This window comes from Cottoperca gobio, chromosome 13, assembly GCF_900634415.1.
Source record: "Cottoperca gobio chromosome 13, fCotGob3.1, whole genome shotgun sequence".
Taxonomy (NCBI): domain Eukaryota; kingdom Metazoa; phylum Chordata; class Actinopteri; order Perciformes; family Bovichtidae; genus Cottoperca; species Cottoperca gobio.
In genome coordinates, this window is record NC_041367.1 from 10,071,956 (window position 1) to 10,095,321 (window position 23,366).

General features: G+C 40.2%; 3 protein-coding genes across 3 annotated transcripts in view; 2 read left to right on the plus strand and 1 right to left on the minus strand.

The window, feature by feature from the left end:
- Positions 1–4,718, plus strand: part of kmt2a (lysine (K)-specific methyltransferase 2A) — a 43,494-nt gene extending 38,776 nt beyond the window's left edge. Inside the window, 1 exon segment of the mRNA XM_029447190.1 lies at positions 3–4,718. Within this exon segment, the coding sequence (XP_029303050.1) occupies positions 3–278 (276 nt within the window). The 3' untranslated portion in view covers positions 279–4,718.
- Positions 4,719–8,225: 3,507 nt separating this feature from the next.
- On the plus strand, positions 8,226–12,857 carry c1qtnf5 (C1q and TNF related 5). Its single transcript, XM_029446368.1, has 3 exons — positions 8,226–8,466; positions 10,948–11,192; positions 11,703–12,857. The coding sequence occupies exons 2-3, from the start codon at positions 10,961–10,963 to the stop codon at positions 12,221–12,223; spliced, it is 753 nt and encodes a 250-aa protein (XP_029302228.1). The 5' UTR covers positions 8,226–8,466; positions 10,948–10,960; the 3' UTR covers positions 12,224–12,857.
- Positions 12,858–19,290: 6,433 nt separating this feature from the next.
- rnf26 (ring finger protein 26) lies at positions 19,291–23,051 on the minus strand. The gene has a single exon (XM_029446818.1). The coding sequence runs from the start codon at positions 22,539–22,541 to the stop codon at positions 21,192–21,194; it is 1,350 nt and encodes a 449-aa protein (XP_029302678.1). The 5' UTR covers positions 22,542–23,051; the 3' UTR covers positions 19,291–21,191.
- Between the last annotated feature and the right edge of the window lie 315 nt (positions 23,052–23,366).

Below are 23,366 nucleotides of genomic sequence, written 5' to 3' on the forward strand. Positions count from 1 at the left end.
AGGGGATTGGCTGTTACATGTTTCGCATCGATGACTACGAGGTAGTGGATGCCACGGTGCACGGCAACGCCGCCCGCTTCATCAACCACTCCTGTGAGCCCAACTGCTACTCTCGGGTCATCACTGTGGACGGCCAGAAACACATCGTCATCTTTGCGTCTCGGCGCATCTACTGTGGAGAGGAGCTCACTTACGACTATAAGTTCCCTATTGAGGATGCCAGCAACAAGCTGCCCTGCAACTGTGGTGCAAAGAAGTGTCGCAAATTCCTCAACTGAAGTCTAAACTACTTAAAAAGGACTGCAAATCTGTTGAGCAGCAGGGTCCTGGGTCTGGCCCGCGTAGGATCGCTGCCACCAGGGCACGAGCTCTGTCAGTGTTTCTGCTGCTGGTGTAGGCAGAACACAGCAGAGGCAGTGCCCGCGGGGCAAACCATACATACAGGAAGGGCCATTTTGGAGGAGGGGCCACTCGTAGAGATTCCAACATATTGTGCCTCCTTTTGTCTCATTTACATTTGGCATGGGAAGTTTCACCTTCAGAGGTGAGCTATGAAACGGTTGAGCCTTCACAACATTGCAATATTAACTTTAATTTACATTTGGATGATAAAGTTACCCCTTCATAATTTTTTACATTGGCCCATCCTCCTTAATTTTCTAGAAATATGTTACGGTCCAGTATTGCTGAGATGTGAACATAGAAGAAACATTTTTTTTCAAAGAACTTGGTTCCATTTTACACCAAAGTGCAATTTGTTGAAGGGACTTGAAGGGACTTGGAACAGTAATTTTACTAGAAAGAAAAATTAGACACTTATTAGAATTTCTTTCCTTTTTTTATTTTATAAGTCTCAGTGTCAGATGTTATTGATGTACATCTCCCTGTCTGAATGTGCCCTGATGCCTTCAGAGCCGTTGTGATTTACTGGAACCTTCCCCTAGCTTTTTAAAATAAAAATAAAAAGGTTGTAGGTGTGTACATTTAACACTGTAAATAGAAGCTGCTTGAGAATAAGCAGCCTGATAAGAGCTGAACAGGTGGAAACACTAGGGGGAGCTCTGGCCACAGAAAGGAAGAGAGAAAAAAGAGACAAGGGGGGTAGAAATGTAGATTTGTTTAAAAAGAAAAAGGTTATTTTTGTCCGTTCGTGTAAAGGGTGATATCTGAGGTCGATACCATCCGTTGTACTTAAATTGACTTTTAGTCTGACAGCTTGGTAGCTATGTAGACATGTTATTGATGGGATTAAGCCTCTGGCATGACAGAGCGAGGCAGCTAGAGATTCTGGTGGACTGACAGCCAAGGGACTGGAGAACCCTACTGATGTGCTTTAGTAGACATATTTATAATTGATTTTTGGAGCTGAAACAGCCGTGGATCTTACAGAAACATACAGACATGTACATGCTGTTTTTGGTAATTATATAAGCTCGGACTTTTGAATCACGTTCCAAATTACAGCAGCAGAGAGAACCAAACATCACGCCCTTGAATTGAATTTTCACACAGCTTGTTTTCTTCTTGGCCTGTTGTGATAACCATTAATTACTATGGAAAATGTTTTTTTTTTTTTTTATTACTTCTTTTAAACTCTTGTCTGTTATCTTGTCTTTTTATTATGGACATGGAAATATCATGCTTGCTTTTAAAAAAACAAATGTAAATAATGTATATTTTTCTACAAAAAAAAAGACTTAAAAAGCACTCACTAGTGAATAGCACTTAATGATGGTATTTATATTTTTAAAAATCGTATTTATTTTATTGCCATTTTTGTAGGAAATAGAGGTTTACAAACACTAATGCTTGGTCTCTATGTTTTGTATTCCACTGCCTTTTCAAAGTTGTTTTTTGTTGTAATTTAGTTTTTTTCTTCTTCTTTTTTAATTTAATTTGTAGCCTGAATGTTTTATTTGATTCCAAAGACTGACACTGGTCTGTGGCTTGGTCCCGTTGAGTTCAGTCCACCAGTAGCTCTTTTATCTATCCCGGGCCGTTTGTTCAGAGCTGACGTTTTTTTTTCATTGTTCCAGTTCTAGCTGGCAGTATGGCAGTCGTGAACTATTATTATGCACTTGAGAGAGTTAAGATTGTTGATCCATACCAGATAACTCCTCTCTCCAGCCTTATTGTCTCCACACCACATCGCTCCGAGAATCAAGTCCACTTACAGGCTGCTACCAGGCGGTCTTAGCGAAATGAGTAGTTTTTCCTTCTCTCTTATCAACCTTTTGGACGACAGGCTTACAGCCAATTGTAAAATCCAACAAGAGTCCTATCAAACTGTTTTGTCCCTCTGCAGAAAATAAAGAGGTGCCTTTATTTTAATGCTACCAACAGCATTCATCATACACCCGTTGAACCAATCCGTGTAATAAAGAAACCACTTCACTTTTTATTCTCTCATTCACTCTTTTCGTGGTTTGCCTTAGTTGAAAATGAGCATGCCTCTTCTCTCTTTCAAGCCTTCATGTCCGGGAACGAACATCAGACTGTTTAGACTGAGTGGTTTCACTATGTGACAAAAGTCTTTGTTTTTGTCCCTTCTTGATTCATTTATTGTTGTCCGCCGTTCATGCTGACTTCGTTATCACCTAAAGGCCGTTACTCCCACACTGCTCCTTGTTTTGTGAACTGAAACTAAAATATGATCCACACACGGTTTGCACTTTAGCTGTGACACAGGCACTGAATAGACATGAAAACTTACTCTCCAGACAGACAATGCAACTCCAATGCTGAAACACACAAGCACAGAAGGTCACTGAGAATACTTAGAGTTTGTGTATCAGGCCTTGATATAAAAGCTAAGTTTGGTCATCTTGACTCCTGAAAGTGCGTTTGAGGCTCTAGCAAAGTGCACTTGACTCTTTTTCTGCAACAAAGTAAAGGCAGGGACCACGCCAGCAGCCCTTTCCTTCCTGAAGGTGCAGTGTGTACAAACCTCGGCTGTGCTTTTCCATTTAGGGACCCAAGATCAGGTCCCCCCCCCCCCCCCTCCCTCCCCCAACCCTGACTGACGGGCCAGCTTTGTGGTTGTACAGCTGCACCTACACCGGGCTTGCTGGGATCAGCTGCTAAGGTCAACAATGAATGTATATTCCTCCTCCAAGTCCCCAGACTTGTGATACTTTGTCAGCTACATTTTGTTTTTCAGTTCTTGCGTCAACAACCCTGGTAGATACTGACGATGTGTAGAGACGACCTCAAACTGGGCGGCAGTTTCATTTCAGCGCTGGGAAAAATACTGAAGTTTGTGGCATTTCTGTCTGTTGGACAACATGTTCTCACTGGGTTAGCTCAACACTTCACGCTAGCATCGGTGATATAAACACGTTTACTGATGCCAAGGGCTCTGTACGGCTCTCAATTCTCGAGATCCACTTCAGAAAATTTCAGTGAACAATAAGTCATTTATTCCACTGTTTAACAGCATATATACAATAAGGAAAATGGTGTTTGTTGTTTCTTTGGACTTCATTTTACCACGCCACACCAGTGGCCCTTCTCCGTCATTATCTGTAATTATAGTATAAATACATAACAATATACGGAAACATGCATAGTAATTTCTTGTACTTTAGTATCTATACAATATATGGAATGGACAGACAAACTTAGTTACAGTAGCAAAACAGCAGATTTATAATGGTTAATAGCAATGTTTCAATGTACTCTATAATGGTTTTGTGTTACAGTACTATCAGTTGAAACTAACGTGCATCATTCTTCTGTATCTTGATATCCAGTACCAATTTTGCTGTGCCTGTGAGTGTTCCTCCGTCAGCGAGGAGCGCTGCAGTTTTTCTTTTCTTTCTTTGTTTTTCTTTCTGGAAAGGAACGGTTTTCATGTGATAAGAAATGTAACTGTATTATTGTGGTTGTGAACTTCTTGAGGTCAACCATTTTGTTTTTTCCCCCCTCTGGTTGTTGTAGTGAATGTTTTTCTGTTATTTTCTTTGTACGTTTTAACAGGGACTTTTTTAGACGGCTTACTTGATGTGGTATACATTAAGAGTTTGGTTTGTGGAGAATGAGTTTTAACGATCCCACCAAAATGGCGTTTTTTCCATTTTTGGAAAACCTCTCATATCTCCATCCCCACCTCTCTCTCCTCCGAAGCTTTGGTTGTACTTATCACGTACTGTTTTTTTGTTTTTTTTTGATAGAAAGTCATAATGCTGATGTTGAGAACATTTAATTTATTTATTTTGTGCAACATCCACCCTGAATTGTTCTTTTACAAGTCTAGGTTTGGGAGAGGTCGGACGAGTACGTAACATGTATTTGTAATTTTCTAATTGTTTCTTGTGTATAGAAGTTATCAGCCTAGAATGGGATGTGGTGTCAGAGAGGGGAGCGGAGGGTAGGACGTGCAAAAAAAGACGAATCATGGATCATGAACAAGCTTGTTTCTTATGCCTTGAATATACCTTTGTCTTATCAATATTCCTCCTGCGCTCTGTAATAACGGTATTCATAAGTTCAACAGTCATATTTTCTCCCGTTTTTGAAAGTGTTCTTTCAATACACATCAAGGAAATGAAGGAAAACCACCACAGTGAAAATAGACCACAAACTACTTGGTTGAATGTATAATTAGGAAACAAAGTTGTACATAAGTGTAAAAAGAAAAGTTTCTAATCATGTTTATTTTCTATGCACTTTTTTATTTAAGTGATAGTTTAAATAATAAACATGTCTCCTTTACTCTTTTTTGTCTCTTGCCTCGTTTACTGAATTTATAAAAACGTAACGTCACCTAATGGAGCATCAAGAAAGGCAAATAAACTCCTGCACACTGTCGAACTTGCAAACATATATTTATTTGCTACATTTCTATGTTGGACCTTAATCAACAGTCTGCTTTCTGCGACCCGCAAACATCCTGTTTTCTGGAAACTGTCTGGATGAAGGTCTCGCTCCGAAACATCGCAAATAAATATATATTTTTGCAAGTCTGAGAAGTCTTTAAACTGCATCTTTACTAACCAGTTTTCCATGTTTTTGTCTTTTTTGTTTTTACCACACATTTTTCAAAACAAGTTGTTAAGTTTGAATATATTATGTTTAATATGGTTAATTATAAACTATTAATAGACTATTATTATAACATTACATTACATTACAGTTCATTTAGCTGACGCTTCTGTCCAAAGCGACTTAAGTGCAATAAGTGCAAACAATCATGAGGATACACCTCCGAACAGCAAGAATCTTGCAAGTACATTCGCTTCAAATAGGTACAATCCTTTAAGTGCAGAACAATAGCTTCAAATAAGCCAAACAAACATACAGAAACAACAGTTTTCAGTCGGACGGAAGGTGTGAAGGCTATCTGCTGACCTGACATCAGTGGGGAGGTCGTTCCACCAGGATAGCAAACAGGCGCGTTTTGTTTGAGGGGAATCTGGGTCCCACTCGCAGTGAGGGAGTGGCGAGCCAATTGTACAATGCAGAGCGAAGTGAACGCGCTGGGGTGTATGGTTTGGACATGGCCTTGATGTACGAAGGGGCTGATCCATTCACAGCACGGTAGGCCAGCACCAGAGTCTTGAAGCAGATTCGGGGCCGCCACTGGTAGCCAGTGAAGGGAGCGGAGAAGCGGTGTAGTGTGGGAGAACTTGGGTAGATTGAAGACCAGTCGGGCTGCTGCATTCTGGATGAGCTGTAGAGGTCGAATGGCACATGCAGGTAGTCCAGCGAGGAGGGAATTGCAGTAGTCGAGGCGTGAGATGACAAGAGCCTGCACAAGAAGACCTGCTACTTAGTCACATTTCATTCATTTTCATTTTAATATTATATAATAAAGTCATTTAGTCAATAGAGCTAGTTATCTTTGGCACAATAATGAGTTGTTTTAAAGTTCCAAACAGCTATTCATCCAAGAACAGATGTAGTGGGACATCATTACACTATAGGCTTTTTTTAAGAAGCACGACATCTGTGTTAATAGTTCAAGACCGTCCCTGCATGTCTTTGTTTTTACTGTGAAAAGTAAAACTGCCTTGTTATTCAGCTAAATCAATCATATGTTTGCTACAACTTCACCCCTACCACCACCACCCATGAGAAATTAATTCAAATTGTTAGTTTTCCAAGTGGTCTAAATTCAACAGTAAATCCTCCAAGCCGCAGTTTATGGATTCTTACAGGAAATGAGTGACGCAGCCCCAGAATGTGCTGAGTCTGGTAATGAAAAACATGTCTTAACGCTGCGTGTCGCTTCAGTAACAGCTCACTGCCTCCACAGGATCCTGATGAAACCCCTCCTTACAACAGCCAGTGACTCAAATTCAAAGGAAAGTCAGTTCTTGTTTCAAAGAGCTGCTGACTGCAGCCCCCCGGCATTAGATTCCCATAAAACCAGCGTTTTAGCGTTAAAACTCCAAGCAGGCCCATGTGTTCGGTCAGTCGGCAGTTTCACTCTTTGTTCTCAGTGGGAACATGCTTGACACAGCAAAATACTTATTGTGTAAACTGTAGGGTGTTTTCACAATCTATTATGTAACTTTAATTGCCTCAATATGTGTCAATAGCACATAAAGATTAATTGATTTGGATGAAATTATTTACTGTGCAGTATTTCAGCGATTATACCAGTGTTTAGCCTGTGAGCCAAATCCAGCCCTCCAGCTACAATATTGGCCCCCTCACTAAAACACCAGTTTTCATAGTTATATATATAATTTCTTGCAGACATGCAAACTACCTCGTTCTTCACTAAGCTATTCAAACAGCACATGGTGTTGTCTAATAAATCTACCTGAATAATTAGACAGATAAATACTATAATTCACTTCAAATTAAAAGTAAAACAAGTAGGCTATTTAAAACACATTATTTATTTAATCGCTTCAGCCTTCTTGACCACAAATACAAATAGGTGGCAAACTGAAGTTATATGCTGATGATATTTTATTCTATGACAACAACAATAGTACTTCCATTCAAACAGAAGCTGGCCACTGTTTATCATGTGTCGATTACAGCTCTACTCTCATAGGTAAACAAAGAACATATATTCACATATATGAGTCATTCTTTGCCAAATGAACTACATTAGTCCAAACTTACTAATGGAAACTAAAGTGTAGTTCCTCTGTGAGGCTGAATGTAGGCACAGTGGTGCTTTTAGCTAAATGCTAACATCATCATACTAACATCTCAGTGACTCAGCTCTCAGTGACAATGCTAACATGCTGAAGTTAACATGTTTACCATGTTCACCAGGTTCATGTTACTCTCTGTGTGTTAGCATGCTAACATTAGCTAATTAGCGGTTAACAGGATTTTTTTTTTGCATTAAACACAAAAACAGATTTAACTTGATAAAGGCAACACATTAAGTATTAAGTATTATAATTAATCCTGAAAGGAACAAGAATGTCTGTTCAAAATGTTGAATCATTCCATCAAAAAGTTGTTGACATATTTAATTCTGGACCAACATTGTAACATACTTACAGCTGCTAACATGGCTAAAAGGTGACACTGGTGCTCCTGGCCCATGGTTGAATGTAATTTCTGCCCCCTGTGTTACACTAAACACAGTTCTGCTCCGTGTCTTCATCCTGCTATTGTCTGTTTTCTTTGCTCCCACAGAGACTAGACAGCACTCCAGTTTTGGCACAGTTCTGGCCTGTTTGGGGTCACTGCTGCACGATAACAGTGAAAACATGCTTTCATTGGCCTGAATTCAAGGGAGCTGCTGAATTTAACCAGCTCAAGTTTGGCTTCCTTGCCAAAAAAGATATTAAGAGCTCTTGCTTTTATCAATTTAACACTGCCACTGAAGGATTACAGAGAGAAGAGGATTACTGTCAGAGAGTGTTGCCTGAGTAGAAGACTTATAGTGGTAGGAAGATGTTATCTGGATGGAGCAAATTGCCTCATCAGGCAGATAAAGAAAATCACAGAGTAGTGAGAAGAAAATGTGATTGTGTCTGTTTGCCTTTATGTCAGTTGATGTCTGTATTCATCTCCCTTTATCTTTCTTTTCTGTCTTTTTAAGCAGTGATGTTTTTGTGCAATAAAGCAAGCTCATTCCCAGCCGGAGTTTGTTGTGCTGACATTTGCCTTTTCCTGTCCACAGCCCTCTGAACTCTCTGTGGTTGTGTCTTGGAGAGTTACCCAAACACTGTTATGCAATCTCCCAAACATTCTCCCCTAAACCCCTCCTCATATAGATTTTGTAACAATTTAGTTTCAGAGTTTTCTCTTTTATTTGCGCTGGATTAACATTAAATATGTTCCCCTGTATCCACCCTGTTTTATCTCCTCCACCCTCAGGTCCTCCTCTCCCACCCACCCCAGTTTCTAATTGGATTTCATTACCATTTCCTTTCCGTTTTTCCCAGCCAGACTGTCTGCCTGGTAGGAACGGCTTTCACTGCTCTCTTGGACACACTCAAACATCAGCAGCCGCAGCTGCTCGCTTAAGACTTGACACTACATCATCTGGTAAGCCAGGCTTCGATTTTTTCCTGAAATTTGAATGCTCTTCAGTATTTTAACTTCATGACACACAGGTAGAATCTACACACGTGCAGAGCTGAGATATGTCTGAGGGCTTTAGTCTTGACAACAGAAGTACTGGCGTTCTTTTTTTCTTCCTTCAGATCAACCGGTAAAAACACAATTACCACAAAGTGCATCATTATGTATTGTGTAGGTGTGACTGCTGGATTATATAGAAGACTTTAAGGCAGGCGAGTAGAAGTAGCAACAAAAAACTTAAGTAAAAGTAAAGCAGTATTATCAGGTAAATGTATTTAAAGTATCAAAAGTAAAAGTAATCATTATGCAACATAATTATTATATATTAAATGAATAGATTATTGTTATTGCATTCAAATTCAGGCAGTATTTTAATGTTGTATCTGATCAAAATATATATTGTTGGATATTTGTTTCTAAAGCAATCCATCACATGTATGAACCCTTCTTATAATATAAAAATCTTAATCTGTGAAGTAAGCAGTCAAGTAAAGCTGTCAGATAAATGTGGTGCAGCAAAAAGCACAGTGATTCTCTCTGAAGTGTAATGATGTAAAAGTATAGAGTGGCAGAAAATAGTGCAAGTACATCAACATTGTACTGTAAAGTACTTGAGAAAACGTACTTAGTTACAATACTTTCCACCGCCATCTAAGGGCATTATTCAGCACAACAGGGTTAAAGGAAATGTGCAGCCCGGTGGGGATTACAGTAAACGTGGATAATATCAGTGCACTTCAAGCTGCTCTCAATATGCTAAAAGAAAATTCCTGTAAAAGTTCAAGGTTGCACAAAGTCTACAAAAAGAAAATGAAACAAAAGTCATGACTGTCTGACAACAAAAGCTGATTCTGAATGTACATTAAAAAACAAAGGCAAAAGGCTGCTCTGACAGTAAGCTGAGTCCAACGTGTGTGTAGTTGTCCAGTAAACTCATCTTTTGTGTGGTTTTTGAACACATTCATGTTTCTACTCGTCTGAGAAGTCGTTGCAGACATCTGGTCAGACTCTCCAGTATTTCTCCTCTTGTCTGCTCTCCTCTTCTGCCAGGAACACTGACATGCATTTCTCTCTCCCTCCTCCTTTTCTCTCTCACTGTTTCTTTCTGGTGTTTTTTTAGCCACTCTCTCTTAGTCTGCAGCTGTTGTGGATGTCAGCTCAATTAAGAGACCTCAAGCTAGGTGACAAAAATCTCTTAATCGTTCTCATAATTGCCACACACCACAAACAGCGAGTTGTAACCATAATTATGGAGTCCACGAGAGAGCTGGTACCAGTCGGCTGTGAGCTTCTGCTCCGCTCATCAGTTCAGTTTATTGTCCTGTGACGGCAGAACGGGGCGACAGTTGGAGACCAGCTGTAGGGTGCTGTAATACACACATACTGATTATATACCGGTTAGGTAGCGGACATCTCTCATACTGTTCGGGTCAGCTGAGGATTGAGGTTCACACACAAACAGGAAACAGATGCAACTGGAAACATAGATTTTGAGGATGACTGTTAGGAGTAAAAAGAGTGTTTGAACAACATGAAAAAGGACGTTTAGATCAAACTCTTGCTGATGTAAAAAGTTCAATCAGTTTGGGATCATGGATAATGGATATGTAAAAGCAATAATAATAGAATCTTTTTTTATTTCTGGCCACTTGTCCCCCGATCACATCTCGCCACGTGCCTTCCCTGAAACAAAGCGTTCTCAGGTATCATAACCCTCAACCCATTATTTGAGAAAGCTGAATCATCGGTGGGAACCAAAAACTGCACCTGTGTAAATAAACACAAGTTCCACGTCTGGGTTGTTACAGTCAAATCTCAGTAAAGATCTCCACTTATGTTTTAAACATTTTTTAAAGCTATTAGATTTGATAAAGATACCTGATTGGAGAAGGACACTTTAATGAGTCATCTGTTTCAAATGACTGCTTATTTCCTTTCAGTTTTGGCAGTACTGACATCTAATGAGCCAACACAGTAATATAATAAGGTTATTTCAGTTTTACTTTGACCTCAAACCAAGGGAGGATTTTCATGAAAAGAAAATACAAAGTAGTCTCACAATAATTCATATTTTATGGTCTGCCTTAGGGGACAGTAGTCCTTTTTGTAAGCTTTTGAAATCCTGTGGCACATTGTGTTTGAAAAGAAAAGGTAAACTGAATAATATACCGTAAGTCCTTAAATGATGTTGTTACACACTAATTTCAGTGTGTTTACATGTGCTGCAATTTCAACATTTATATGTGCTCTCCCTGCTTCTGTGATCTGATGGTTTAATTTAAAGTGATGTTTATAGTGACATTTGTGGTGCACTTTTGTTTAGCCAGATCACTATTATCCCATAGTTTATAGTGCAGTTCAAACTTTTGGTGTTACTCCTCCACAGACTTGTTTGTAAACCGTAATGTTCCTAAGTCTAAACTCTATTTCTCTTTCGTCTCTCAGCCGTGACACTGCAATGTCCTCACTCCGGCTGTTGCCTTTGTTGCACTCCCTCCTTCTCCTCCAACTCCATCTTTCCAACCAGTTAGAAGACAACAAGATCCCTCCCAGTCTGTGCACTGGTCACCCTGGTATCCCGGGCACTCCTGGAGCTCATGGCAGTTCTGGTCAGCCAGGGAGAGACGGGAGGGACGGGAGAGATGCTACTCCAGGGGAGAGGGGACATAAGGGCGACACGGGAGACCCAGGTGCTTTATTTCATTTATTCATGTGAGAGTATGTAACAGAGGTGTGGACTCGAGTCAAATGACTTGTACTCAAGTTACACATTTGATGGCCTTTGACACCAATGACTCGTGACTTCACTTGGACCTGAGCCTTTTGACTTGAAACTACTTGATACCTTCCCTCAAGTCCAAAGATTTAAAAGTTATTTAAAAAGTGTGCCCCGAATCAATTCATTTCCCTTCAATTTGAATCAATGTACATTACCGCTATTCATTCCCAGCATGTCGACACTTGATTCCCCAGATCCCTTTAGTTTGAACCAATCCGACAGCATCCAATCAACGTGCAGGAGAGAACCTTGATAAACTAAGCTACGTTACTGAGTGCCCGTTGGAAAGAAATTCTGTTCACTTATAAAACTATGTTTAGGACTTGGGACTTCGCTCAGTACTTGAGAAACAACGACCTGGTCCCACCTCTGGTATGTGATAAATGGCTGCTAATTGATGCTCATGTCTGTGCTCCCCCAGGTGAGACAGGAATGCGAGGCCTGACCGGGGACGCAGGTGACCACGGAGAAAAGGGGGAGAGGGGGCAGGGAGGAGAGTGCGCAGTGGCCCCCAAATCCGCCTTCAGTGTGAAACTCACCGAGGGCCACACTTTACCCCTCACTGTGGGCAATGTAGTCCGCTTCGACAAGGTCGTGATCAACGAACAGGGCGACTACAACACGGAGACGGGACGATTCACCTGCAAAGTGCCAGGAGTTTACTACTTTGCCGTCCACGCCACTGTGTACCGCGCCAGCCTGCAGTTTGACCTGATGAAGAATGCACACACAGTGGCATCTTATTTTCAGTACTACGGGAACTGGCCTAAACCGGCGTCTCTGTCAGGCGGCTCCCTGCTCCACCTCGCCCCTGGTGACCAGGTGTGGGTCCAGATGGCTCTCTCGGAGTACAATGGATTTTACTCCAGCACCAAGACAGACAGCACCTTCACAGGCTTCCTGGTGTACTCATACTGGAAAAACTCTGCCGTGTTCGCATGACACGTGCTCAGGAACAAAACAAAGTCATATTCCACTTTGGGAAATGACACATCCTTATTTTCTTCTTTTTGCCTATTTCAGTTTGCTAATTGAAGAAGTTCTGTATAAAGACAAGTAAATAGGCTGTGACTTGGTACATCTGTATTTGTGTAATGAGTATAACACACCAGAAAATGTTACTGTAATGGCACATGCTGTACTTGTGAGGTACCTACACTGGTTATTCAGCGTCTGTTCTTCATTTGCAGCCTTTAAACTGCTGTGACACTTAATTCCTGTAACAGATGTTGTGACAACGGCCTCAAGCCAACTCCAGGCTACACATTCAAACAGCTTTTATGGTATTATTGCACTTTGCTTCCCGTCAATATCTGCACAGCAAACATGGAGAAAAGAAATCATGGTAGTTTTTAAAACACACGTGACTGACATATATTTGGTCATAAATACACATTCACACTAGCTACTGACAAATAACACATGACTGACAATAAGTGACATTTTTAGCTTCAATCGCCAAACATGATATTTGTGTCTCATACTGTGCCATATATATGCCATTTCAGTTGTGGAAGTAGATCCTTTATTAAAGTAAAAGTACTAAATATAGTAATAAAACAGTAAAACAAAAATATATTACAAGTTAAGTCCTGCATTCAAACTCCTGCTTAAGCACTGAAGCATTATCAGCAAAATGAACAAACAATTTGAGTGATATATATTATTGTATATGTAATTATCAAATTGTTTATGCATCAATGTGTACGTGGCATTTTACTGTTATAGATAGTAGAGGTTGAGCTTTAATTACTTTTACTACTACATACAGTTAGTTATGTATCTTAGTCCAATAGTTTACATTATAGGAGACAAGCTAACCCAGTGTCAGCAGATAACTGAAGAAGAAGAATCTTTTTCTCCCCTTGCTTTTGATCATTTCACCTCATTGAGTCTCAAAGTGTTATTTAAATGGCACCACGTGAGAAGTTTAGAGGGGAAATCCCTCTCTGTTGGAGCCGCTAACAGCTGGTAGACATCTGAAATGTGACCAGGGGGCCCCAACCCACTGCTTCTTTGTGAGGGGTCACAAGTCACAAAGATTGGGTTTTATCTTTAATAATGCATCATCTTTTATAAGATCATCACATATTTTCAAAATGCAATCATAATCTGAAAAGTTACTAGTAGCTACAGCTCTTAAATAAATGTAGTGCAATCCATCCCTCTGAAATGTAATGGAGTAGAAGTATAAAGTAGGATGAAATGAAAATACTATAATATAATATATAATATAGTACAGTAGTAGAGTACTTGAGTAAACGTACTTACTCACTTTCCACCATTGCCAGACTGATCAACTTTCACTTGACATTTTTATCAATACAATCCGACACCCAACCCTCTGGTCTAAGGCAAAGCACTACCAAAGTAAATACCAAAATGAAAAAGGCTGGAGAATATTCAATTTCCACTGGATCTACCGCTGTTTACCTCGGCCTAATGGTTTCAGCAAACGCTGTGAGACTCTCCAGCTTCGCTTCAACACTGTGAGCTGGTTGGTGTAAGTCGTCTCCTTCTTCTCGTCACTGGGGATAGTTTAAAACAACAATAACATGTATTAGTTTCCCAGTTTACTGAGCCGAGTCTCTCTTGACATCTTTCTTGAGGCAGGGTTGTTTATTTAGGAGGGTAAACACCGACAAGACCAAACCCAAAGTAAAGTCTTTGTGCCTGTCAAGTATACGCCGCCTCACACATGAGGAAATGTTATTTTCCCATCACTCCCTGAGACTCCTACACATAATTAAGCTTTGAATATGTCCTCATAACTTTTCCCCCTGGGGCAGAATGAGAGAAGCAGGGAGTTAATCAATCTTCCCCTGGCATCGATCAGTTATTTCCATTAGTTCACGGCCTGTAAATTGCTCTGCTCGACGCAGATGGCCAAGCAGTGACATCACTCTCTGAAATACTGAGCTCTCATTGGTCGACGGGTGTCTGTGGCGAAGAAGGGCAAACAGTTTGAAGTCTGGATCAAAGCCTTGGTTCTGCAGTTATTATAGTGAGACATCAGTCAGTGCATGCAATGTACAGAAGGCCACCCACTGTAAGATATGTTTTACTAGCCGTCTGTAAAACTCTATTTCCTTACCATTTTATGAATTGATTTAAGTTATATTACATTTTTGTATATTTTATGTTCCTACGTGATGGCTTAGAGGCTTTTTTTAAAGAAATACTTCAACATTTCTGCTCATAAATACACAGTTTTATTGAAAACATTTAGACGTTTCTACAACCTTCAAAAATGGAGCATTTCACACAGAGAATATACAGATATATTCAGACAGACTTTATGAAAAAAAGTATGTGTTTCTTTAACATTAAAGCATGTATACATGTTCCAGTATGACAAAAAGTATAAAGCATAAACTTAAATATGAGCATAATATGTCTTAAGGGACACAAACTCTCAGCAAGACAGTGAGCAAGCATATTTCACAAACTACACCTTTAAAGCCTGAATCCCATGACTACATTTCAAATCAATTGAGGAATCAATTTAAAGACATTCAGTGTAAAATCAATTAAAAACAATTTGTAATTTGTCCGTAATCGTAGAAAATAAACTTCTCATCAGGTCGTCAAAATCCTCAAATGATCAGAAACAATTCACAACCTCATTGCCCTCAATGAGAATGTATCTGAAAGCCTAAATATTCCTGATACTCACAAGGAGTCATACAGCTGGAATCATCAGGAAATATGCTGTTTTATTCCCAGTGATTTGGCATGACCTCCATCAATGGCTCAGCTGTAGTTGGAACTTTGTCCAGCAGGGGGCAGTGGTGCATCACTGCAGCAGCGACTGTCTGCAGGGACATCTGCATAGAAGTGTATCATGTATCATCACTTTGTGCTTCAGATTACGTGGGCAGAACTGATCATTTCAACCATCTGTATCAACAGCCTCTGAGCCCTGCGGTGCCTTTATGATGTGTGCAACACTGGCTGGTGTGTCAGAGAGGAGTCACACAGGAATGTATAGCACATTAGGATTTTATTAGGTCAACACCTGTTCCAGTAGCTACAAAGGGACTCTATTGATTCATATTCCTATTTATCACAATTTACAAACTAGTATAAGACAATATGTGATTTCTTTCTAAATCAGATGTTTGAAACATCTGCTGTCAAGAGATTATTGGTGCAAAATGAAAGACAGATTTACACAAATAACTGATAAATGAATGCCTTAAGTGATAAAATATTGGCATTTAAGTGGACACACTCAAGTGCTTTAATTTTTGTAAGTGCAAAACCCAGAGGGATCATTTTCATAAAAAAAAAAAAACACATTTGTGAATCATACAGATCCACACTGCACTCTTCCCTCTTCATTATAAATGTATGAAAGCTGGTGCATAGTTAAGATACTTACTTTGACCATCTGTGACTACTAAATTAAGTTTTGAACTGTCTCCAGATCAGCGCACAATACGATTAACTTGATACAACCACTGAGGAGTGCGAGAGGGTTTTATGCTCCACCGATAACAACTACAGTACAACTATGACTTTGTATTACATGTTGAGGACTACGTTATATGCATTTAAACATATTATTCTCATTAATGCTTCTCATAGTCTACGTTTCCACATTGTAAAAGTAATCCCAAGTAATCTATTACGACTCCCTTTGCATGTTATTGTTGGATAGAGACCAACAAATGTGCTTGGAATAGATTTTTGCTGAAACATTGCACTGAACAAATACTGTAGACTGCAGTTATGCTGTGATGTCACAACCCAGAGGAAATTCCACTGAAGTTTACTTTAAACCTTGTTTCCCTTGTAAGGTCAGGAAAAGATTCACAGATCAGTCTTTGGAGAGTGTTATTGAATCAGATATTAGTAAAGTAAATTCAAACTTAAACCAGCGATCAAAAGAGCTCCAGTATGTTTGTAATGTGTACTGGAGTAGCTTTCTTTTTCGTTCTTCTTGAGTAAAACAGTGCACATATAACATATTCATTTCATGGTGTAGGTTTTTGCCACGATACAGACTCGAAATACAGGTGAATGTATACTACAATCAATTTAAACACCTCTCCAGATGATGTGGCTTCTAAAACCATTTGGCTGCACCGATAAAGCTTTAGGTGTGTCCTATATTCTTTTGTATATTCTATTTGTAAAAATCCATTTTAATTTAACATTAAATGGTCGTTTTATGTTGTCAGTATAAAAAAAAATGCCACATTAAATACCCTTTTATTCAATCTTATAAAACAATAAAGAGGAGAGGATTGATAGTGGTCTCAGAAACACTGAGGAAAGCAGAGTGCTGCAACACGTCCGTTTCCTCTGCTGCTGTGCGTTTTTACAATTATTTAATACTTATTTTCCACTGATTTATTTTCCGGTCGGCACCCATTAAGCTTCATAGTCATTTAAATTGAGCACGTCAGTTCTTTTGTTTGACACAGCAATAATCCCAGAACATTTATAAATGTCAAAAAAAACATTTTAAAGGCGCTGTATTTCAACCAGTAACAGTATAATTAAGACAAGAGTTTTAAGTACTCTTTCAGCCCTCGTCATCCTTTTTGTGTTGGAACAGTGGAGCATGTCACAGCATCTCATTTCTCTCAGTCCGAAGGGGAAAGTTCAAGCACTACGGGGGCTCCTATAATCAGACCTCCGACCTGATGGCTATCATCCAGCTTTAATCACCATGTGGCCCATGCATCACACACTGCATTTATTCAAGGCTGTCAGGATTATCTGGATTAATTACAACAAACCTCTTGATTCGAGTTGAGTCAGGGTTGAGTGGAGGCCAGGGCTAATGAGTTGCCTGTCTCTTCTTCTTTATCTCTTCACATTACCGTCAAGCGATTGTTTACTATCTTCATTTAACAGAATTGTTTCCTCTCTATTTTATCTTTTTCTCCTCTGTGTACGACATGTTGGTCTCTCTTGAGCTGTTGTATTTGTCTTTGCATCATGGAATGTCAGAAATAGAAACGTACTGTAAAACTCTCCTATAGCTCATCTATGCAGGTCAATTCTCTTATTGTTCACGAGCCAGGGTCACCCTGACCTCCATCGTTGTTTGTAGCTGGTGTAAATTCACCATCTTTGACATTTTAGCATGCTCACTGTGATGATGGCATGAAGGAAGGAGGAGGTTTTCCCACTCATTAAGACACCAAGACTAAAGCAAATAGTTTAGAGATGATGGATAAATAAATAGTCTGGGACAGGGATCATAAACAAACAAAGAAAAAGTAGAGCCTGAGTGAAGCAGGGAAGAGTGCACGAGTCTGACATTTTCCCACACTGCTCCCGGCCAGGGAGTCGAAAAGAAGAGGTCAAATCCCCGGAGTATAAAGCTCTCCTCAGTTTACTCCTCCCCGCTCTCCCCCTGATATTCAACTTCCCCTCCTCTGTTAACACCACCCTCACTTACAACTAACACGTAAACGCTACTGATGCTGGGCTCGTGGGTCAGGAGACAATAAACAAGCCCTTTCTGATCTCTCACAGGAGAGTTTAGCTTGTGGTCGTCCATCTGAAAACTGCGCACACCTCTCACTTCTAAAGATATCATGTCTCCTGCTGAGTCATTAATGATGTCAGTGCCGGTTAATTAGAGGATCAATCAACAATAAAAGATGCCAATGTCAAGTTCAGAGACACATTCATTAATAAGAACAAACTTAAATCTCTCTATGACTGCAAACACTAAAATTGAAATACATTGTAGATTGATGTCATTGAGTGCATTCTTTTATCTCAGCAGCTGGGGATATTTTTAGAGCAAACTTTGGGAACGGGAATGAAGATGTAAACCACAAGGCTCTGGTGAATAACTCATACAGTGGTAGAAGTGGTCCCATATGACCATTAGGGGCCCACTCCTCTAACCCTGCAGCCCTACTGCAGCCCCCCAAACACTCGCTTTATCTTCCCAGATGCAAGACATGAAAGTTGATCTCTGGACTCAGCCGTTGCATTATCTCTGGTTTCAGAAACAACGTCGACAAGTGAAAGGAATCTGTAATCGTGTGTAGCCCCTGTTGTAAAAATCTGTGTCGTCTTCCACATAGGAAAGCCCCTCGGGGCATAAAGCAGGCTGTGTGGACGTCGTGAGAAAACCCAAATTTGGTAAAAGACCCAGAGGCCAAAGATGGAAATATGTGAGCATTAGTGAACTATGTTGGTAGGGATGTAAAATGGAAACACGGTTCACTTCTGACTTTTTAACAGCTTGTTGTAGTAGAAAAAGCTAATAACATTAACAATCTGTTGTATTTATAACAGTGTGAGCCAGCATGAACAATGCCAGGACCCTGAAGCTGAAGCAGCTGAATACAATTCAGCCGTCATTAATGTTATTATTTACACCTGTGCTTTTCCTAATGTAACGAGTCATAACGTCTTGTGTCTGCTGCTGTTTGTTCTGAGCTGCACCTGAACGCAGCACAATCCAAGTATAAAGGCCTTTCTGTAGTTCGTCTCAGACTCGTTATTGTAGCTGGTAGTGTATTGGCTATTGTGACAATAAATATTCCCAAGGACATCATCAGACCAATCTGTTATCTTATCAATGATTTCTTTTTAACCAAATCATCATTTCTGTTGAGTTACTCCACTATCTTTCCACATGCCCCCTGGGGTTCATAATCCCCTGGTGGTAAATATTTGGCAACTACTTTGATAATCATGTCAGTAATTTTAGCTCCAGCTTCTCAAATCTACATATTTTCTAGATAGTTTACTATGACAGTGAATATGTTTAGATTCTGTGTTAGCAGGACAGAACAGGATATTTTAAGACATCACCGTGGACTCTTGGAACTAGTGATGGGTATTTGTTGTCATTCTTTAGACGTAATGATTAACTAGTCAATCAATAAGATAAGCTGTAGTTGAAGCAATATTAAAAGCAATTGTTAGTTTCAGCGCTAATACATTTACTTTATTATTGGATATATCCACGTGTCTCGTGACAGTCTAAGAGTTCAGCAGTGACAACATTTACAAGACCAGAAGAGACAGTTTTTAGTCATTGTGGTTTTATTACAAACAGAAGACTTGCCAGTTATGTGGCAGCCACAGTATTCTTTTTAAAACACACACGTTACATTCATGTCTTCAAACCACATCGTCTCACACAGCAGATGATGCTCATATCAGCTGTTTTACATCCACTGCAATCTTAGGTTAGGAATGCCATTACCGTTTAGGAATACCTTAGAGGGGCAGTCTATAATAACTACAGTCTGGTCTCTAGAAGTCATTTACAACCTTATCAAAAACTAACATTCAGACCACTTTCATTAATGATATCTGTTTACATAGTAAGGGACATAATTAATGTCAGTAATTGGTATAACATGGCTCCAAAAACATTGCAAAATCTTCAAATCTTACAAATTATTTAAAGAAAAATAAACATGAAAGATCTGACTCCACACCCCCCACCATCTATTATAACACATTTAGTGGGGTCACAACTATCACCCTGTAAACACCAATCGATGAACACCTCAGCTTCAACGGTAACAAATGAGAAAACAAGAGCAAATGAAATTGTAAAGCCTTATTAGTTTATGTTCCTTTTATACAACAGAAAGCTGTATTTTATTACAATAACAAAAGGAAAGGGAAAACCTTTTATGGATTATGAGTGTTTGCAACTGTAATGTGCCTCAGGTGGAAGACTGGAATAAGCATATAAACCCTATCAATAGAACAAAAGAAATGGAATAAAGCTGTATTTTATCAAATCTCCTTCCCTAAACACAGAACAGCATCTTTACATGGCTCTGTGAGAAGTGGTCATCGTTTACAGAAGTATATTTATATGATAAAAGCTTTTTGCAACAGAACAAAACGGTTATGGTGTTGCTTCGAATACACTGTCACACATACAGCGTTCGTACATACAGCATGTGTGAAATCATTTGTATACTCATGCAATAAAGCACAGTGTTACTTGTATCTTTGTCACAGCTTGGCCCACTGAAAGCGCAACATTTTAAGACATGAGCGGTGAGAAACATTTCAGCATCAGGGAGGGCACTGATCGGCTAACATGGCTACGAGACCTGAGACTCAAATTGGCAATACTGGAATATCTAAACAGGTGTGTCCCAAAATCCATACTACACACTAACTCTATGCAGGATTTGAGTGTCGTGAGCTCACACTGGAAAAGGAACAACATCAGGTAAAACACACAACAACAAAAAACCCTTGCTTTTTGAGTGCTCTGTACTGTTGATGGACCCACAATGCAATGCACAAAACACATGCAGGAGCGGCTCACAGGTGATGAAACCGTAGTGCCATTTTAATGTTGTAGTTTGATTGACATCCGACGGTGCAAGTATGCTATATATATTTATGTTGATTTTGTATATACAAACTGCAAAATCAGTATACTATAAAGATTAGTATATAGTACATACTGCATGTATACATGTATGTTGTCTGGAAGTGGGACACAGTATGTGTTTTCTTAGCATCCGTTTCCTAAAACTTTGATGATATTCTGTTTTTCAATAAACCCAGAACCAACAATGAATTAAACTTACTAACAAGTATCGTCTGTGTAGTCTAAACATTTACATCGGTTTGTACTATTTGAGGTTGAGAACATTTTTCAGAGTGACCTTTGTGAGCTGCTTTTTAAGATTGAAATCTTCTGTGAAAATGAATAGGCTTAGGGAGTGCCACCCTCAGGGTAGAGAAGCAGGAAAGTGTCAAGAGACAGGCTAACATGTTGTTACTTTTGGTCTTATCATGAGGATTGTTGACTGCAAAAAAATACCAGACTTATCCTTTAACACAACCTAGTAAACACACAAGTCATACTTGCAGTGGTGGTAAGTTTAGATATTGAAAGGCTGTTCCAGACGATCAGACGTCTACAGATCCACTTCCGTTGGTTGCCTCATAGATACACGTCCATAGTGTTGAGAATCATGTGCCTGCAGAGCGGGCAGTTCTGTTGGTATATGGGTTGCCTCAACACGATGTTCGTACAGTCTCTACACAAGCAGAGGTGCCTGCATGGCAGCAGCACCACCGTCTTGGTACAGTCCTGACAGATCACACACTTCTTTCTGTCCTCCTGCTCCTTCAGCAGAGTCAGCAGATTCTCAGCAGGCAGAGGTTTACCGTCTTTGCCTGAAGACAACTGCTTCTTAAGGGGTCTGTCTGTGCTTGATGAGGGCAAAACTAAATCCAACAGTTCCTGGTGGGCTCCATCTCCTGCTCTTCCATCTGGGGGGTCCCGCCTCTCCTCTCCGGGGTCGCCATCGCCGCGCACTCTGTTGTTGTTGTCCCTGTTGAGCTGTGTCCTCAGTGCCAGACCTAGCTGGCTGCTGAGTCGAGACAGCTGCTGCCAAAGTCCTCTCTCTAGCCGGTAGAGGTGATGGAGTATTCTTTGCAGGCGCTGCACGGCACCACGTACAAAATGTTGGGTGCTCTGCAAGGCTGAAGTGAGGCGGTGGCGAGCCAGATAAAGTCTTCGCAAGGCCGGAAAAGAGTTGATGTAATCCACAATTCGCACAGCAGCCTGTCGGGTCAGCTCTGGATTCAGGTAGGCTGTGGTAGTTAGAGCGATAGTAACAGTGAGCAGGAGACCATAGATGTTCAATATGAAGATGCTGATAAACATGTGAACCAGCGAGACCAGAAAGTCCAACACCAGTTTACACGGTGACCACAGGAAAGCCGTAGTCCCAACCAGGCTGCTGTACAGAAAGGTGAAGGAGGTCAGCGTGAACTCCAGTACCTTCTGCAGCGGGCTGGAGACCGTCTGCCACACACTGACCAACACAGAGTAAACGTTCTGGGTGGCAATGAGTGCAAAGTTGACCACAGTGTTGGTGAAATACACCACCAGGCTGACAGCTATGCCACAGCCCTCCAGCACCGACAGCAGACCTCGACACAGCTGCTCCTTCCCACGAAGCAGGACGTGCATGGACAGGTAACCCACCATCTTCAGGCTCTCCAGCAGCCCCTCCAGAGCCAGCCCCAGGCTCCCTAGCATGGTGACAGTGCCGTGGGCTACGTTTAACGTAGACTCTGCCATGGACATCAAGCAAAACACGGTGAAGTGTCCCAGCTCCACCACTGAGTTGAGAAGGAGGGTGGGCAGGTTGGTTATAAAGGTGATAACCGCCAGGATAGTCCGTACGACGGTGTGGACGATGAGAAAATTCAGGTCCAGCAGTAAACAGACTGCTTCCAGGCATTTTCCAACAGTGGAGATGATAAAGTCCACCAAACCCATGGTAATGTATCATTAATTCTGAGTTTAGCTACCTACCGGTGCTCTCAGGTGGTCTCCACGGCAAAGTCCATGTCGTGTTTATTTGTTCAGGGCGAAATACTCAGACGTTACATCTTGTTAGCGTGAACTTTGTGTCAGGCGAAACAACACACCATTCCTTGTTTCGTTAAAATGAAGATACAATTACTTTGTTACTCCTATTTGTTCGGTTGAAACGACGAGCTAACATAGTAAACACACGCGTTACAGTGGCGGATGTTTAGATTCAAACGAGAGGCGGACACTTCCGTTTGTTTTTCTTGGTTTCGTTTTGGCTCTGCGTTCACAACATGGTCCAGAAACATTTCACTAGTTAAACGCTCGGTTTACAAAATAAGTCATCCGTAAAAAGAGCAGTATAAATCAACAGAAACGGAGAAAAACACAGAAAAAAGCTTCGATATGCTTTAACGTCGTTACTGTGGCCGCCATATTTGTTTTGGTCGCGGCAGTTGACCTCTCCGCTTCTTCTTTCCGGTGGGATTGCGAAACATCACTGAAGCATGTTTTACATACCATTTAAATAAATGCTAAGATATAATATAAATATGCTATAATATCAACCTGAATAAAACAATTTAATCTTAAGTCATTTATAAAAGTGCAGTAATGTTATTAACATAATAATACTGATAATAACTGTTAAACATAGTTTTTAGTTTCTACAATCTTTGTGAAAAATAACCGGAAATGTATGTATTATTGTAATCAGTTTTATTTGCAAAATACCATATCCACTAAACTAAATTACAGATTAAAATATAGTACATTTAAAAAAAGGTTAAA

What these genes read in the sequence shown, in the direction of transcription:
- c1qtnf5 (XM_029446368.1), top strand. Translation starts at nt 10,961, where the DNA reads ATGTCCTCACTCCGGCTGTTGCCTTTGTTGCACTCCCTCCTTCTCCTC. An exon ending in GGGCGACACGGGAGACCCAG is followed by an intron (nt 11,193 to 11,702) that starts GTGCTTTATTTC and finishes GTGCTCCCCCAG; the next exon opens with GTGAGACAGGAATGCGAGGC.
- rnf26 (XM_029446818.1), bottom strand. Translation starts at nt 22,541, where the DNA reads ATGGGTTTGGTGGACTTTATCATCTCCACTGTTGGAAAATGCCTGGAA.